A 20578-nucleotide genomic window follows, 5' to 3' on the forward strand; every position below is an offset into this window, starting at 1 on the left:
CTTGAAAAGTGATGTTAGTTATCTCTTCAAGGACTGAACATAATACCTCATGCTAACTTACTGTCATTATCTGTGTCCTAGAGATAGGGTGTTAGTAATCTATAACTGTTAAAGACACATAACTTAAAAGCAGCTACTTTGACTCCATCTACATCCACTTTTAATGGTTCAGGTTGTTATCCCTTTCTTCGAACAGTTTTCAATGTGATAGATCACCCTTCAGTAAGTGCTTTCAGACAAAATGCAGGGTTTGATCGATGAGCCAGATGAACAAGTTGGTTTGAACTAATTTACACTTTATTTTCGTGCAATTGATTTATATAGTTAACAAATATTTATGATAAATATTATGCCCTACCTACATGGATTTTGTTATAATGTGTTGATCATGTGGAACTGTTTCTAGTGTAACTTTTGGTTTGGAGTCATTTAGACTATTTTGTTTGATTATCGTTATCCTAATGAATATTTTTTGATTGATGGAAATATTTATTCTCAGTCCATCATCTTTTTTGACATTTTGCTGTTTAAATCTTCGAAAATTTATGACCCAGCTATTTAAAATGAAGATTCCGTACTTTAATGCAAAATCTAAAGCTGATTTTCTTACATATCATTTAAGATATAATATTACTATAACTACGGTTTTTCAAAGTTTGAAGTGTTAAGTCCTGATAGCATGTGCACATCTTTTTTAAATGAACCAAAGCATTTGCTTAATCGTACGATTAAGCAAATGCTTTGGTTCATTTAAAAAAGATGTGCACATGCTATCAGGACTATATATATATATATATATATATATATATATATATATATATATATATATATATATATATATATATATATATATGGTTAAATATATAGTTCAAAAGTATAGTATTTATTCTGTGAAAAACATTTTTCATTGGTATTTTATATTTAGACGTCAAGATAATCTTTACTGAGTCGCTTGTGATTATTCTTGAGGAAAAATGAATTCTTAAACCAGATATCTGTTTTGTTAATATATATACACCAACGATATTCTAAATTCAAGATTCGTGGGAAGAGAAAATTTTCAGACTGCTTTTTAAGCTACATCTGTTTTAGCAATGTTGCTGCACCTGGTTAGGTAACTAGTATCCCATCACCTCTAAGTCTTAAAGAAGTTACTTACTTTTCGATACGAGGCTCTCGATTAATGGGAAGCTTCTCTTTGTAGACAAAAATATGTTTATCTCCAAGATGATCAACGTTTTGCTCTCTAATCAAAGTTCCTACACTGAATACGTTACGTTCAGCACTGTTCTGCTCTGACCATATGTGACCATTTATTAAGAAAAAGGATCGATTTGGACAAAGTGCACACAACGTTCTGTATTTGAAACCGAGTTAACTAGTAGAAAATACCACTTCAAGAGCACCTTATGTCACTTAAATTAGTAGCTTCCAAAATTCATCAATTACCATCTTGAAAACAATCAAAGCTAACACAACTGAGTAATTCTGAAAACATTGATTGTATTAAAGTAATTTGAAAAAGGAATATATATAAGATAGTATAGCGCAAAAAGCACAAATCAAGTCCAAAAAACGCTGAGAGAGTATGTGTGAGTCTGTGAAAATCAATGTTATTTAAGTCGCATGAATAAAAATGCATGTCTGTGTTTGGCTTTAGAAAATTCCCAAAATTATCTTTAAATTTATAATTCCTTTCTCTTCTTAGGTTGTGTATATTTTAGTTAACACCTATCCACTTAGTTTAAGATGTGCTCTAGTAAGCAGCAAGGATGTTGAGTTTCGACAACTAGTCCCAAATACGTACTACAGGTTTCAGTAGTAATTCTCATCTTAACATTTGTGATAAATGGAGCCTGTTTGTGTCTAGCTGATATATAGTATCGGACCAAACAAATATCTCAACATGCATGTCGCGTATCATTTCTCCCTTTGCAACTCTACGTCCATAAAATAAGGACATACAACTGGAAGATATGAGTAGGCTACAACGGTTTGGTCATAGGTGTCTTTTAAACATTACTGGCGCCTCGTGGAACTGTTGAGTTAGTAGTAAAGATACTAGATATAGGATTGCAGGTAAAAATGGTAAATAGGCTGATCAAGCTATCAATATTCATCGGTTGATGTAATCTGGACCTTTGTTACGTATACCTAACTACGACATACCTAGACCAGTGATGTTTGCTGGTGTAGGAGTAAGCTTGAAGATAGATATGGACAACTAACTCAAAATGTGGTGTCGTAGTAAACGAAAACCTGTGCAAAGAAAAATAATTTATTTTTTAATATAAAATTACACAGTGGCCTGGTAAAACATGAAGATCATACATTTAATGCATCATTTGCCCACTTTCTTTGAGTTGTCTTTTATTTACTTTATTTAACCTTGGCCAAGCAACTAGTAAACATTATGGAGCATTGGGTAACTGTTTTAAATCTATATGTGACTACCCTTTAACCGTGTTTTACAATTTTATCGGGGATCCAACTAAGGGCCTATCTTAAAATCGTTGATGGCTTTTTCCTGAATATTAAATTTACTTATAATGAACTACTACATAATGAATTCATATGTCTATTCCGTTTCTTTAATACTTACTCATAGATCTGATAAACTGATGAATTATAATCAAAACTAAAAGCCAACGGACAATTGTCAAAATGGAAAGTAAAAATGCTATTAGTTCATGGTCCAAAGAAAAATTAGAAGATCAATACTTACGATTGTATGATGATTATTTAACATTAAAAAAACATGCATGTAAACAAGAGGATCGTATCAAAAAGTAAATAAAATCAACATTAAATGAAAATCAATCTATTTTCCCTTTTGTTTGTTTTTTCTTTTTGTTGTTGTTGTTGACAGAATGGCAACTAAAATTCTACGTTTAGCTAATGATAAGAAAGATTCTGATCCTGGAACTGTATGGAAAGAAGATTATCAAGAACAAATTGAAGTGTTAGAAAGAAAAAATGCCACATTGACGCGAAAAGTACGTTATAATATTGTATGTTTAACAATTACAATGAACCTGTTATGACTTTAAGTCCAAAGTTTTGTCATGTAACTTATCCGTTAATCGGAATATGACTTATACAATCTTAGCATTGTGCTAAACCAATAAAGTTCGACCGGTATAAGCAGTATAGAGTCCTTATTGGTTCCTTTGTCCTCTTAAACCTTCCAGTTGAGTCCAAAACGCCAATAATAGCTTCCATTATATGAATTATGTATTTCAAACATACTTGGTTTATACACCAGCCAAACAGACCACATCACACCACAAAATAGGAAATAACATTTATACAAGATCAAGCCAAAAAGTGACTGTAAATGTGAGAGACTGTAATTGACAAACTTGGTGTAACTCAAGAACGATAAATCGTATAATAATAGGTTATAGGTCAAAATAAAGCTTATACTAAGAGAAATATAGTTATACACAATCTAATTACTGAATAGTTATACAGTTGGACTATATAGGTGATATTGGTCCACTAATAGTTCTCTGAAGTTACTCATAATTTAATCTTCGTTAGGATATAACAGAATATTATTAAGTTGTTTGTTAATCCTTTTCAAATAAAAATGATCGACTTTCAGATAGTAACTGAGTTTATCTCCAATCTTAATGGAATTGAAGGAAATTATCATTAATTGTAACGTAGATAAAAGTATTGGTCAGTTCCCCATTCGTCTAGTAAGTGAAAGGTGTATATCAGAGTGCAATTCTCATTGAACATTTTATTTCAAATTCAAACGTCTACTATATCTTTGCTTTATATCCGTTATATTATGCTGTGCTCCACTGAACGGGTTAATATCACACAGTTATGGTAAAAATTACGCTTTAATATAGCACTATTCCTTACTAAACGTAGGAAAAACGATCCGATGCGTTTGGAAAATCGGCATTTAGTGAACACTGAAAACTGTAGGTTTAGGAATGCTTGAATCTTAGTTTCGTATTAGTTTGAAGATCATCAACAATGGGTTATCCAAATATTTTAAAGTGGTAGATACTCTATTTAGGATTCATATTTAAGGTATTCACTATTATAGTCAGACAAATTATCTATAAGCTTTTTAGGCTGTGGCTGGTTTACTTTAAGATCGAAATGGTAACATTGATTGATGTTATCTAACTTATGGTGTTAAGCAAGTTCCATTAACCAAGTTTCAATATATCTAAATGATGCAATACATTTTTATGGGCGCCACCAAAATGCTTCACAAGAATCTCATAGTTTGGTTTAATATACATGTCTTACTATATTGAGGCTATTATTCCAACCGTGTTCAATTCGTCCTATTGTAACTGATATTTAATCATTTTTGAGAGCTTTGTTCTCTGAGGTGGATGATTTGGTCGTGGAACTTTCATTGTTCTTCTGGACAACATCATCAAAGCAAATTTCAGGTAGAAGTAAAGTATTCGAATTTCTCCACCAAAATCATCCATCTGAGCTACAAATCTTCTCCATCACGGTTGATCATACTTAATAAATTCATATAATTTGATTACTTGGATCCTTTTATCGATGTTTAGCACTGCAGTTGATCAGTCTCTCTTGGCATATACAAATTCTGTGCGTATTATCCTCATATCGCCTTCATATTTGAAGTTAACGGTACCGGGTTCGAATTCCTGGTGAACATCAACTTTGTTATGCAGGTATATGTAGCTGATATGTCTCGAATAGGACGAAATATGTTTCATAGTTTCTATCGCTTGCCACTGTCTATCTCTACTGAATATTTAATAAATTTATTTTAGCGAAGAATGTTATTTTGATCCGTCATTTCATAATTTTAACCTAAAGTTTCTCCCTTTTTTTCTACAGTTAGCATTAGTACAAAATCAGTTAAACGTTCAAAAGCAAAGAATTGGTAGTGCAGTAAGTGTTTATCAATAAATGAATAGGTAACAGTTAGTTTCCGTTTACTTTACAATGATAAGTACACGCCTTCATAAGTCACAAGCATTATTAGCAAAGATGTATCTTGGCTAGTAGTGGAATCCAGTACGCTCATTTCGTCTTATTTGGGAGTGGTCAACTGGATGTACCTGAATCTCAGAGTTAATGTTCACTCTGTGACTCGAATCCAGTACCGTTCACTTCAAACGCCATCGCGTCATCCACTTGGCTACTGTGTCACAATAGACACTTGCTTGTGCAGTGGGATGGAGTTTAAATTCAATTGATGTTGTTTACTTGTATCTTCCCATTGTTATTTAGGACTGCAATTGATGAGTCCCAAATACGACGGAACACACGTCCAGCATTTCACTGCTGGCCACTATCCATCTTTGCATATGGATCATACTTTAAATCAGGACATACTTTTAGTCTACATAAACACAAAGTTTTAAAGTTAAAGGGTTTTTATCTTCTCTACTCCTTTAGTTTTCCCGAGTTACTTGTTATCATGTAATTTAAGCTGGAAGTTCCTGGAATTCCCCGGGACTCATCTTTGAAGATACTTTATCGGGGAATGAAAATAGCCAGAAAATCAGTGAAAAACTAGGATGTATTTTACAGCTGTTTTAGTTTAGTTAGAAACTCCTCAGCATGGGCTTCCCGATATTCCGACCAGAGGACTGGACACAAGATGTTCAGGTTACAAGATGAAAACGTTATCTTCAGACTGCTTAATTGAAATCCATTTGTACATATATTTCAACTGCAGTTCATTTCGATTGCTAGATCAAAACCGTCTATTCTCATCGACTAGTGGCAACATCATTTACAACGTGATTGAACTCCACCAGTTTTTTTCATTGTTATCAATTAACTTAAAATAGCACTCACAAACTGTCTAACTGAAACAATCAACCAATCAGTTAAAAGCAATATGGAACATGGGATCTGAGTAAATGATTTAGGTTGTCGTAAACTACATCAATGTTACGAGATGAAATTATTAAAACAGATACATGAGTAGTAATTTCAATAGTGGTCTCGCGTGTGAACTCTTAACCTCTAGACCATTGAGCCGACCGGCATCCTATGGTGTTAATGTCTCAGACTGATAGGTCCTGGGTTCGAATCTCTCGAGGCGGGATTGTGGATGCGCACTGTTGAGGAGTCCCACAATAGGACGAAACGGCCGTCCAGTACATGCAGGTTCTCCATCGTGGTCTATCTTCAAGTGACTCGTGACCTCAACTAATGAAATTACTGTAATATCCATGATAACCCCTTCTGATACTAATCAGCATATACTCACCAGAGACTGGCTTTCAATTCTGTTTTTTTCGATTTCTTCCTGTTCTTCCTGCTTTTCGCTTTATTTCAGTCGTTTACTGGCTAAGCATTCCATTTCGAATTCTCGCTACATACTACTTATATCTATCAGTCTAAGTAGCGCACATTACAGTAAGCATAGTAACAGTCTCAGTTACTTACTTGCGTCTTTTATTCCCAATGGATCATAGGCCGTCAACCAGCATTCTCCAACTTACTCTACCATGGACCTTCTTTTCTAGTTCCACCCAATTTTTGTTCATTCTTCACATGTCTGTCTCCATTTCTCAAAGTAGTGTTCTTTGGTGTTCTCTAGTCTCTTCTCCTTTGAGCTTGAGGGTTCCGAGTGAGGGCTTGTCTTTTGACACAGTTGGGTGCTTTCCTCAATGTGTGTCCTATCCACTTCCAGCACTTCTTCCTGATTTCTTCCTCCTCTGGAATCTGGTTTGTTCTCTCCCATAGTAGGCTATTGCTGATAGTGTCCGATCAACGGATCAGAAGTATTTTGCATAGACAACTGTAGAACATAACAAAGTGTGAATGAATTCTTGTCATTGTAAATAACTTATATGTCATATCAACCATTGTTTATGATGATCGACTTGATAAAACCGTTTCTTTGTTGTTGTTTATTAGCCTCTTTCAGCTAGAAAAGCAAGTTCTGCAACTATTCAAACGACAAGTCGTAATTCGTTAGTTGGTGAAAAATCTATGAATAATTCTAATGTTATACAAACATTACGTTTTCAAAATTCTGCATTGTAAGTTATAGATTACATATAGACAATAGTTGAATTTATGAGTCAATTAAAGTTAGATCACCATTTGGAAAACCTGGAAGCACTGAACAACCGTTACGTTCTAGTATAGGACTGTTCGGCAGGATTCATCTACGATCCCGCCCCACGAGATTCGAACGCAGGACCTAACGATTTTCTATGATGCTTTAGTTTTAATTGACTCATGGATTCTATTATTAAATTATTAAAATCTTCACAAAACCTCTTTCTGAAAATTTCAGACTAGTTCTTTTATTAAGTCTTTGAAGTCAATATGAATAAGTTACATATTCCTAATTCATGTATATCAATGTGTTCCCGATCATTCTCATATATATTCTTTACAATATTCTTTTAAAAAACGAGAAGCGTACTATGCTCATATGATTTTGAGATGGTTTAGAAGATTTGTAGCTCAGATGGATGATCTTGATTTAGTTTTGTTCTCTGAGCTGGATAGTTTGGTCGTGGATTTTTGCATCGTTCTTCTGAACGACATTATCAGCGTGAACTTTAAGTAGAAGTCATTCAGAAAAACGATGAAAGCTCCACGAATAAGTCATTCAGTTCAGAGAACAAAACTCTATTAGAATATTCTTTATTTATAGGAGTACACTTGTCTCAACTTCCTGTTCATTATTTCGAAATATCGTTGATGATCCTCAGAAGTCAAGACGCTCCTAAGTTTAATCATTTCACCTTTCGTACATGATCCAGTTTCTGTGTCTGCATGATCATCTTAAATTACAATAACAAATAAAATCACAGTTGATTAAGTCTAGTGATTCAGAAGATAGTCGTCCTTCATCAGATCTATATCAATTCATTTACTGACATCAAATGAATCCAGAAGCCATGATTCTGGAAAGTTTCTGGCTAAGGAATTTCTAGAAGCTTGGCTTCTGGATCCATTTAAAGTCAGTAAATATATTGACATAGATCTGAGCTATCAAACCATACGAAGATGTTAACCAACTACATGTTTTGGATGTCAATGGAACAAGACAGATAAATTAAATGCAGAGGCAATGGAAATCAGCGAAAGCTGTGAAGACAGTCAGTCACAATGAAGACATCATGAAGAACTAATTCAAAGCTTTTACAATAAATACAATGTACACGTTTACATGAAGTAAGTCCTAGAGATATTATTCAGTATGATGATGAAAACAGTTCAAGGAAACCGTCTACCGTAGAGAACTCCATAATACCAAAAACAATCATCTTGAAAAACATCATGAAAAGAGTAAGATAAAAGTACTCCAAATTCTATAAAATAGTGAGGTTTTACAACCCCAGTCTGTATGTTTATTTGATATAGTAACAAATCGGTTTATAAAAGGTAACTATTGTAAAAATCAACAATCTATTGGTTAACACCCTGATGTTTTATTACCAGTGAAAAAATCATCATTGTTTGAAATATTCACATTTTGTTTAGTTTACATTCAGTCAGTCAGTAACAACGTAGAACTTCGTACACACATACATCAGTTCAAGTTGTCATATCACATTAGCACAGAGATGCAGTTGTCGACTCAAATTCCGTAGTGGTAGAGGTAGTAAGAGTATAGGCAGTAATCGGAAAGATTAGTATTTGAAGATGTTATTCAAGGAGTATAATCCAGTGAAATAAATTTGGAAAGAGATAGAAAGGGGACATGGAGAATTCAAAAGATTAGAATTTGGGAGAACACAAAGAGTGGATGCACCTGCGCCATTTCAAACGATTTTGAGCCATGTCATTCAGGGTCTCTAACCATCGGTTGCCATCGTCTCGCCAATCTCAACCAGGTAGCAGGTGTAGACCTACCAACATGACTCAGTCCACTTGTCAGTGACTTCATGGATTTGTGCCATGTTTTGGTCACTTAGTGACAATCAGATTTTTTCTAAATGACAAACGCATGGATTGGTTTCCTAAGAGGTAGAAATGTATCAGTATAATCGACTATTGATACATATATTCGGTATATCAATAAACCTCTCCTTCACTCTTCTCTTCTCAATCAAGTAATTAGTCAGAGAAGTAAAAGGCATAACGCCCCTAGCTTTCTTTCAACCTTCCCCTACATCACAAGACATCTCACGTCTGGGTAGTCGGTGGTTGGGTATACATAACACGTGTCCCAGGCGTCTCAACTGATGAAGTTTCGCTACCTCATCAATTGATTCGACATGCCTACCTGGTACCCGTTTTCTAGCCACTACATTACTTACTCGGTGGTCCCAGGATTGCTCGTATATCCTGAGACCACTGAGTAAGTAACGCAGTTGTTAGGAATTTTTAATGTAATTAGTTTACATTAAAAGTTGAATAAAAACTACGAAGGACTGTATATGTGTCTCATTACCCCCAAATGCTTTGGTACGGCTGAGAGTGGAAAGAGTCTGCTCTCCCTTCCCAAATGCTCTCACAAGGTTACGTGCATACCTGAGAAGTTCTACTCACTGACGCCTCACCACTGGGGTGTTAATTAAAAAAATCATGAGGACGAAAAGTGAATGTTCGGAACTTTAATCGGTTTGGTTGACACGGAGGATCCAACTAGGGGATTTCGGAAACCCTCAATCCAAACTAACAGTGCACACGCGCCCCACGATCCCGAAGGAATAAATGGCATATGTACCGATTATCGGCCACGAGCTACCATGGGACTACATCCACCGGGGTTGCTCCTCTGCCTTGTGTATTAGACCTATGGATCAAAGGCTCGAGGTGTGGCCTCCTAAGAACACCATCGGCCTGAGCACCCGGACAATATTCCAGACCTCACACAAATCGAATGATTTATGTGGCGCATATATAGTTGGTGCCTGTATGTACCACAGTTTATGTGTTCAAATAAATAAATGATGAACATTCGTTTCAACCTATAACAGAACTCTTCACAAGTGCCCAATAAGGGCCATACAACAGGTTAAAAATGAGAACTCCAGATCTTTAAATCAGTGCTTAACCTTTAAATCACTCAATCCATATCCAGTGATTTACATTTCTAATTGATTTCATGCTACAATGAAACAGTTTTCCAGTGATTCTTCAGTTTCAATAGCTATTCTAATAAACTCAGTTAGTGATAATGTAGTGAACGAGAACACCAGTGGGGACAATCGAATGCATTTGAACACAATATTACTGGATCTCTTAGTAAAATCTGAGATTCATATAGTAAATACTTCATTTGCAAAATGTCAATCAGTCGTCTCAGACTTCATTGTCCCTTCGTTTCAACATTAATCATTCTTTGTTCTCGTTCTCTTTCCTTCGATCTTCTTAACGTTCTACCACCAGACATATCACTTTGTACTGATGATAAACATACTACTTATATCTGTCGACATAAGTAGCACATACCACAATATGAGTACCCATACAAAAACCTTCAACTAATTTCATTGTTAATGTTAAGGACTGAATTTCAATCATAAAATTTATTCCATTGGACAATCTAGAGAACAGGTAGCTTGGTAGCAAAGATACTAGGTTTGAGTTCCGTAGTGAGCATTGACTCTAGGATGCAAGCACATTCAGTTGATGGGTCCAATTGTCTCAGACTTCATTGCTCCTTGGTTTCCACACTAATCATTCTCTATTGTCGTTGTTTTTCCTTCGATCTTCTTAACGTTCTACCTCCAGACATTTTATTTTCGATCGATGATACACATACTACTTATATATCTATCGACATCAGTAGTACACATCATAATACAAATAATAAACATCTAATGATCTCTATAAATCTTTTTTTTTTGTTTTTATAATTTAGTGAAAAAACTATACAAAAATTATCTGAACAATTAAAAGAACGTGATGAATTAATTAATCAATTAAAACAAGAATTACAAATGAAAGAGAAAATTCATACAAACGATTTATTTACACTTGGTGAACAAGTCACATCAAAACAAAGGTGATTTTATAAAGGAAAAAAGTACCCATTTTGTTCTTCTAAGAAGACAAAAACGAATGTTTATCATTCAATTTTGTTGTTGATTGAGATCATGAAATGACGGGACGGCTGTCTTGTTCTATTCTGGGACTCCTAAAAGGTGTGCATCCATGATCTCACCTCACGGGATTCGAGATCAAGGCATTCAGTCTCGCGGGCGAACACACAAATTTTAGGCTATTGAGCCGGTATCCAACGGTGTTAATGTCTAACTACAACTAATCCAAGAAATAAAACGACCATCTTCCATTGTGCTGAGGTGGATACCTGTCTCTACCCGACATGGATTAGCTTCACTGGTCACTGGTTTCTACTCGAACTCCAAGAATTCCTTCATGAAGCTCGTATCGGGTTCGCACGCGAGATCGAAAGCCCTGGGTTTGAATCCAGCGAGCGGGATCATGGATACGCACTGCTGAGGAGTCTAACAATAGAACGAGACGGCCGTCCAGTGCCTCCAGGTTTTCAGTGGTGGTCTGACATCAATCGGTTCATCATCTCAATCAAAAACTTAATAATTTCTACAACCCCATACTGATAAGTTCATTTTGAAATGATTCGTATTATCTTGATGGTAATACTCTTTGACTGAGACTTATTCAGTCTTGACTGATTTGTGAACATCCTGTCTGAATTGCATTGATATAGAACCAATCAACATCAAGATCTACAAGACAAACTGTGAGTCATATGTAGAGGAATTTACACACTTCACTTCTACTTAAAGGTTGTGCTGACGATGTCGCTTAGAAGAACGATGCAAAGATCCACGACCAAACTATTCAGCTTAGAGAACAAAACTTCATCAAAATCATCACCTGAGCTACAAATCTACTCCACCATTACAAATTGTTGAAATCGGACTTATACACTTTAACAAACACTATTAACCAAATCACGATAGACAGTAACTTAAAGCTACTAAAATTGGGTTGTATTTACATCCAACCGTGAACTATGTGACGCTTAAGACATAAACAAATATTCAATTGATATTGTTTACTTGTATCTTCCCGTTAATGTTTTGAGACTGCGATTGATCAGTCTCTTAAAAGCATATGTGAATCCTGTGCGAACTGCCTTGATACTGCCTTAAGTCGTAAGTATTATAAGTAGAGATTGACTGTAGCCACCAGTGGAATTTCGGACACGCCCTTCGTCCTATTTAAGATTCATCAGCTGGATGTCTCGATGATCTAAAAATCTTGAATTCTATCCTTCGTAGAATCCTGAGTATGGAATGTTAAGGAATCTTAAACACAGACGAAACAAGAGGTTGTCCAATATCTCCTAGTTCTTAATGGTTCTTTTCAACATAGATGAACTAACTATGAGTTCGATTATACTAATATCTATTCATCTCTTTCAATCATACTAATCCTGTATGTTGATTTTTTTCCTTTAATGTTTAATCTAAACTTTAGAATTGCTTTACAAGAAAATCTTGATTTAATTCGTACACAAAGAGAATTACGTGAAAAACAATCAATCATTAATAATTTAGAATCACGTATTAAAGAATCAGAATCCAATTATAATATATTAAAATCAACAAATCATCAATTAATTAATGAAATTGAACGTTTAACACGTGAATCAAGTCAATTAGAACAAAAATTATTTCACTTACAATCTGATAATAATTTAGCATCAAAACAACAATTGAAAATTTTAGAAGTAAATATTTATTTATTTATTTATCTATTTCTGAATTTGAATATTGCGCTTAGATATTTAATTGACCAATCAGAACGAAGATATATATTAGTGATGTTGAACAACCAATCAGATTTAGAGATGTGATTTTGAGTGAGATTATAATGTATGGACTAAACCAATCAGATTTAAGATAACAGGTGTTGGATTTTGGTGCGAAATTCACTCATTCATTTGGCTGAATAGAGTTTTGGCATTATAGCTGATGTCAGTTCATGATGAAAAACCCTCAATCTAATTCCTTACCTTAATCATCAACTAGAAAACATAATTCTAATTCACCACATAGGTTTATAACCTTCATTTGATACTGGTTATTAGGTGGATACTCTCAAGGTCACTGTAGCGTTGTACAAAGGTCACACCAATCAATTGTCATACTAGGACGATAAACATTTCGTTCAGTGATTTTGCATTTGAATCTAGTTTGATGTGACTAGGTACATTGATGTAATGATAGTAATAATACTAATTCTTATATCTAAACCCAACTAAGAATACATTAAGTATTCAGTAATTATAATGAATTAGATTAAGGAATGGAAGAAATGAATATCTTTTGTAGATTTGTAGACGTCCGTACCTCATCTACTGGCGTAATCAAACATGAATCACAACAGGAATGGAAAACAAGTACATTGAGTCACTGAAATGTCAAATGTGTAAAGTGACCAATAACGTCTAAGTATCATCATATTTACCAAGAATACAACTATTGGTGTACAATTTTGAGTGACAGAAACACAACAAGTTAACAGTTTTTAAACTTGCATTGATTGAAGTACAGTAAATTAAGCGAACACAAAGTAATGGCAATCAATTAGAAAAAGAAAGTAAGGATGATAAGAAAAGCTAAACCAAAGAACCATTCTTTGTTGGTCACCATTGCTAGTAAGATTTTAGCATAATTAAAAAACGTTTAATAATTACATAATCACCTTGGCAACCATATTATTTGATTGTTCTTTTAAATGTTCATCTACAAGAGAATCTTGATAAATATTCATTCCAATAGTTGAGATCATGAGTCAATTGAAGCTAGACCAGCATGGTGGATATGTCACTCAATTTAATGGATTGGTTGAAATTATACATTAACACCGTTGGATACCGATCGGCTCAGTGGTCTAGAGGTGAAGGCTTCGCGCGCGAGATCAATAAGTCCTAGGTTCGAGTTTCGCGATGTCGGATCGTGGATGCGCACCTCTGAGGAGTCCCGCATTAGGACGGAACGACCGTCCAGTGCTTTCAAATTTTCCATTGTGGTCCAGCTTCAATTGACTCATGATCTCAACTATTAAAATTACTATAATATCCACAAAAACTTTTTCAAATATTCATTTGTTTCTTTTTTCTCATTTTTAGCTTCAATATGCATTTGACGATGCAAAACGTGAAAATCAAGCACTTAAAGAATCAAATGAAAAACTTATAGCAAAGTAAATTTTATTTATCAGTATATGATTGTGAAGATTGTTGAAGTTTCATTGAAATCATGGATCGATCAATTTAGTGGTGGCGGTGATGGTTTAGCATTGATCGGCTGACGGTCTCAGTTAAACTTTATTTAACTAAGCCTCTTCCTAGCTTAAATCACAATTCGATATAAATTAAGACTGTGAGGTTCCTCGTAAGTGTGGATCTACAACCTCACCATGGAAAGTTGAATCCAGGACCTTCGGTCTGAGTGCATAACCTTCAAACCATTAAGCTAGCTTCTAATGCTGTACATATCAGATTTCTATAAATGCTTGATATTGTGCAACGTGCTTCCAATGAATGTAGTGTATATCTTTCTTACTCAAGACATGGTTAAACTCCACTGATTTAGGCTTCTCATTAGAATTTTAGGAAATGTATTTTGAAGTTAGTCACTAGTAAGCATATGATTATTATCTTTTGATATGGTGAGCCAATCAGAAGTGACCTGTAGGACAAGTCTATTTCATTGGCTAAGAAATAGGCCAATTTCTTAAAGCTAAAATGGTATATATATACATGAGTATTTCTACATTCTATTCAGTAGCTCAATATACTTCCTAGCTCATTCTTGTGTTCTTACTCAAATAGTCAGCTGGGGGCGAGGGAGTCAGAGCATAGCATACTGTATATCAATATCAGATTTTTGGACACCGCTCGTTAAAAACAACCTTCATTTGTATGATATCTTAAATAAATGTAACGATGCTACAGTTGTAGTCAGTTTTGTAATTAAATAAAAGTAACCTTTGAAGGCCTACTCACTGCCTTCTCGCCATGGGCTGTTATTTACTAAATTGAGAGGACAAAAAGCCGGATTGGAAAACCCACATTCCACGGGCTACAGAATATTAAGGAAACAAAAGGTGTACGAACGTATTGTTGGTCACTGGCTACCATGGGACTTCACCTCCTAACTTTGCTTCACTACCTTGTGGATTAGACTTTTATGTCGAAGGCTGCAAGTGTGGTCTCTTGAGAAAACTATTTGCTTTGGTTTGTGCGCCCGGGAAGTATTACAGCCCTCACGTCAATCGAATGATGAAGTGTAGAGTATATATATTTGGTGCCTTTTTTACGAATGTTTATGTGTTTAAATAAAGAAATAAAATAAATATAAAGAGTGTGTATCAGTATCAGATATCAGATACCACACTCCATAACCCATTTAAAAGAAATTACAAGCTGAAGAATTAGAATTTACTGTCCCTTTTGTACAAAGTCATCATCGATCCTTAGTTGGCTTGAAACCAATAAATCTATTATGGTCAATCTTGATGTTCTTTGGAAACTTTAATTAGTAGTATCTTGTAATTATTATATGATAATACTTCAATTTGGAATGAGTTTGAGCGTCAGAGTGAACATCGACGCTGACATTCAGGTAAATCCAACTGACGAGTCCCAAACAAGGCAAAATACGCGTTTCAGATTTCAATGCTAGCCATATTCCATTTACTGTACATATAGTAAATATATGTATACCTTGTTATAGTCGGTTATGTGAAGCTGAAGAGAATTCTCTAAGTGAAGTGAACACATATTTTTTTTTATCGAACGATCGGTTTATTTACTTCAATGACATGTATTGCATATCGTGTTATCATACTTTACAAGTTTGATATTGAAGGATAATTGTGAGATTACGAGGAAATCAGTATGAGTTAGTCGACTAGTTAGACTCTTTATGTCAACAGATAGTAGTATGTAGTAGTAGTAAGTAGTATGTAACATCAATCGAAAATTGAGAATCTGGCAATAGAAGGTTTTAAATGTCCACTTGAACAAAACAGAAACAGAATTAGATAGAAATTGTGAATTATAAGAATCATACAGAATGTAAAGGACAAATAATGGAAATTTGCAATATATATGATTGTCTCCATTTTTGTTCTCGTTCATAACAACATTATGAGGTTATCAATGAAAGTTTGCATTTCACCTTTGTTAATATTAAGAATCAGAATCGATCAATTCCTAATAGCACATATGCAGCTTAAGCGGATTTCCTCGAGTGAAAAGAACACACTGGTATTTAATCATACTGAAGTGACAAATCCTAAATCGAATGAAATCTGCATCCTGGATTCCGCTGTCAGCGACAGTACTCATAGAGCAGAGATATGGTCTTTCAAAGACATAAGTTACTACAAATTAACTTAAAGCTGTTTTTCGTAACTTCCTTAAGACAATGCAACGGGAAATATTTGTCATACTGTTGGTAATAGTAAACTAAGAGTAGAAAAAAGCTATGGATACCTGTTTCATCCTACTATGAAAATGTTTGGTACTGCGCAGTCATGACCCTATTAGAGATTAAAATCCAGACAAAGAATAAATACATCCATGATCGAAGATTTTTCAGTGTGAAATACGAATATTTCATCATCTTTGACCAGAATGTTTACTATTTTCCTTTTTTTTCATATCATTCGTCAATTATTTATTAATCAGAAAAGCTTTCTGTGGATATTATGGCAATTTGATAGTGGAATTCATGAGTGAATTAAAGGTAGACCACCATATAAAACCTGGAAGCACTGAACGGCGTTTCGTCCGACTGTGGTACTTCTCAGCAATGTGCACCCACGACCTTGCACGCGGGATTCGAACCCAGGACCTATCGGTCTCGTGCGCGAACGCTTAATCTCCAGACCACTGAGCTGATCGGCATCCAACAATGTTAATGTCTAATTTCAACCAATCCACGAAATTATGCCACCGTCCACCGTTGTCTTCAGTCTTCAGATCCGGTCATATCAAAAGCTAACTATCTCTAGTTTTTATCTCACATTTACTTTCCTCAGAAAAGGGAGTTTTGTGAAGATTTTAGTAATTTTTAGTAGTTGATATCATAAGTCTATTTAAACTAGACCATCATGGAAAACCTGTAAACACTAGATGGCCATTTCGTTCTAGTATAAGATTCCTCATCAATGCGAATCTATGATTCCGATTCAACTTTTAATTTTCTCCCAATCACTAGTGTCATCAATATCTGATCCTTAATAGTGATTGAATTTTATTAATTAAGTAACAATATAACCACTCGTTTAATTAACTAGACATCATGTAAACTATGCTCAGATGTTAGATAAATAAACTAAAATTATAAGATGATAGTTGGAGGTAGTCCATAGGAAACCCTGGATCTAGGTTTCGTGCTACTTGACACTTTTCAGCAAGGTATACCTGTAATCTTGAGAGGATTGATGCTCCTTGACGGTTTGAATCCCTTGTCACCCAGCCTCACAATCAGAGACGTTGTGGCCACTAGTCTAGATGATTTGGTCGATAAGATATGATATACATTAAGAAGGACCTGACATACATGATATTTCTCATGCATCACCCAGTGATTCATCAATTGTAAAGATTAAAATTATTCACAGTCTTCGTATACAAAACAAAATATAACTGAATAATAGACTACATCAATTGAATTCATGAGAGAATATCTAAGAATTTCTTTTTTAAACTTTTTATTTTATGAATAGATCGGAGAACATGTAAATTTTTATTAAGTTTATTGTTGTCAAAGAACTTTGTATGTTGTCATACACGATGTTCAATGATTCAATCAAGTAAACCACAAATGCACTTCAGATGTCTTTCTCTTTCTCCCTCTCTCTCTCTCTCTGTGTGTGTGTGTTCGATTTATAATTGTTAGTTTTGCACATTCAATGTAATTCTAAGCATTTCTATGTTCTATCATGATTTATACATCATCATAATACTCAATTTGATTGTTGAATTCATGAATCTATCCAAGATAGATCACTATAGAAAACCTGGAAGTAATGGACGACCATTTCGTTCTAGTATGGAACTCCTCAGTAGTGCACATCCAGTATCCCACACATGGGGTTCAAACCCAGGACCTATCAGTCTCGTGCACGAACACTAAACCTCTAGAACACTGAATCGACATCTAACGGTGTTAATGTCTAAATTCAATCAATCCACGAAATCACATCACCGTCCACTATTATCTTCAGTGAGTTACTTCTTCACAACAGACATGGTTGAACTTCACAGATCATGGTTTCTCACTAGAACTCCAGGAAATACCTATTGAAGCTAGTCTTTAGTGAGCATATAATGATAATTATTAAATATTTACTAAGCTGACTGAAGTGATCACTTTCTTTTACAATGTTAAATACTAAAATGTCTTAATTAAGTTGACGAGTGGGAAACAAAAAGAACGGTCAACTAGCTGATTATTACATACTGTAGGTCGTAATGAACTCCGCATGGAGACCCTCTGGGGCTACCGCCGGTCCCAATCTAGGATAAAAGAGGAGGGTTTGACATAAGGTTAGCGACCCCATCCCGTGGAAAACTAATTCGCTAAATAAAGACTAATCAGAAAAAAGTAATTCAGACTATTTAAACTCTTCCTTGGGAGTTAGAAGGTCTTCATTTAAAAGAGTTATAACACCTCATGTTGAAAGTCAAGTTCCTTCGGAAGTTACGAAGTTGGTAGCACTTCTAACAATCAAAACAACTATTAATTAATTTAGGTATAGGCCTGACTGCCTCAGTTATTCAGTGATATTGTGTTAGGTTCTAATTTAAGAACCGGTTTTGAGTATTAACTTTTTTTTGGGGGGGGGTCCGTATGTAAGATCAAATAGCTATCAATGACTTCATTTCTTATCAATGGTTCATTAATGTATACCAACTTTATCTACTAAAGATATGTGTGATAAATATTATCAACATTTAAATCGCTTTATCTAACTAAAAGAAGTGACAGAAACAGAAATATACAAATCGTCTATAGCGAAATGATTCCATTTCTTAGGACAATAGTTCATTTCAAAGAGGTTTTGAAAAAGTGACAATCGACATTAAGAAATAGGGAAATATTGGAAAGATGTTTTATGTTACCCCTAAACATTCTAATTATATACAAACATATCAATCTTAAGATTAACATATCTTTCAGTGACTAACTAAACTTACGCTTTTTACCCCTCATCGAGGAGCATAAGTCAATCACCAGCGTTCCACATCTAACTCTGTCCTAAACAATCCTTTCCAGTTCTTTTCAGTTGCTACTTATCTTTCTCATGTCTGTGTAGTGTGTTCTTCGACCTTCCCCTTTTACGTTTCCTTCCAGGATCCCAAGTTGGTGATTGTCTCATGATGCAGTTTGGTGATTTCTTCAATGTATGTCCTATCCACCTCTAACGTCTTTTCTTAATTTACTCTTCAGCTGGAGGCTAGTTTATTCTTTCTCACAGAAGTTAGCTTCTGATAATGGTATCCGATCAACAAACATTGAGTATCCTGAGTAGATAATTATTTATAAATACTTGTACCTTTTTTAATGATGGTTATAATAGTTCTCCACGTTTCAACTGTATACATTAAAACTAACTGTCTGAACGTTCGTATTGAAGATTCTAATTTTACTTACTTTACTTACTTACGCCTGTTACTTGTAATGGAGCATGGGCCGCCGACCAGCATTCTCCAACCCACTCTGTCCTCGGCCTTCTTTTCTACTTCCATCCAATTCTTGTTCATTCTTCACATGTCTGTCTTCATTTCTCGTAGTAATGTATTCTTTCATATTCCTTTTCTCCTTTGACCATAAGGATTCTATGTGAGGGCTTGTCTTGTGATTCAGTTGTGTGCTTTCCTCAATGTTTGTCCTATCCACTTCCAGTACTTCTTCCTGATTTCTTCCTCCGCTACAATCTGGTTTGCTCTTTCCCACAGCTGGTTGTTGCTGATAATGTCTGGTCAACGGATCTGAAATATTTTGCGTAGACAACTGTTAATAAACACTTGTATCTTCTGGATGATGACTTTCGTAATTCTCCAAGTTTCCGCCCTATAGAGTATAACTGTCTTGGCAGTTGTATTAAAAATCCTGACTTTGGTGTTGGTTGACAGTTGCTTTGAGTTCCAGATGTTCTTCAGTTGTAAATATACTGCTCCTGCTTTACCGATCCGCGCCTTCACATCTGCATCAGATCCACCCTGTTTATCGATGATGCTGCCCAGATATGTGAAGGTTTTTACATCTTGCAAATCTTCTCCGTCAATTGTGATTTGATTGGTGCATGCTGTGTTGTATTGGAGAATATTGCTTTTCCCTTTGTGTATATTGAGACCTACTGCTGCTGAGACTGCTGCTACACTGGTCTTCTTCTCCTGCATTTGTTGTTGCGTTTGCGATAGGAGGGCTAGATCATCTGCGAAGTCTAGATCGTCCAACTGCATCCTATCTGTCCACTGTATCCCATGCTTTCCTTCAGATGTTGACATTTTCATGATCCAGTCGATCACCAAGAGAAAGAGAAAGGGTGAGAGTAATCAACCTCGCCTGACACCGGTCTTTACTTCGAACGAGTCTGTAACCTGTCCTCCATGCACGATTTA

General features: G+C 35.1%; 1 protein-coding gene across 1 annotated transcript in view; it reads left to right on the forward strand.

Moving 5' to 3' along the window:
* The first annotated feature begins 929 nt into the window (after positions 1–929).
* RPGRIP1 (X-linked retinitis pigmentosa GTPase regulator-interacting protein 1) overlaps positions 930–20578 on the forward strand; it is a 58078-nt gene continuing 38429 nt past the window's right edge. The window contains exons 1-7 of the mRNA XM_051217177.1: positions 930–2789; positions 2870–2996; positions 4849–4902; positions 6889–7013; positions 10802–10945; positions 12409–12661; positions 14066–14139. Coding sequence (XP_051065827.1) covers positions 2665–2789; positions 2870–2996; positions 4849–4902; positions 6889–7013; positions 10802–10945; positions 12409–12661; positions 14066–14139 — 902 coding nt within the window. The 5' untranslated portion in view covers positions 930–2664. The remainder of the gene's footprint in view (positions 2790–2869; positions 2997–4848; positions 4903–6888; positions 7014–10801; positions 10946–12408; positions 12662–14065; positions 14140–20578) is intronic.

This window comes from Schistosoma haematobium, chromosome 6, assembly GCF_000699445.3.
Source record: "Schistosoma haematobium chromosome 6, whole genome shotgun sequence".
Taxonomy (NCBI): Eukaryota; Metazoa; Platyhelminthes; class Trematoda; order Strigeidida; family Schistosomatidae; genus Schistosoma; species Schistosoma haematobium.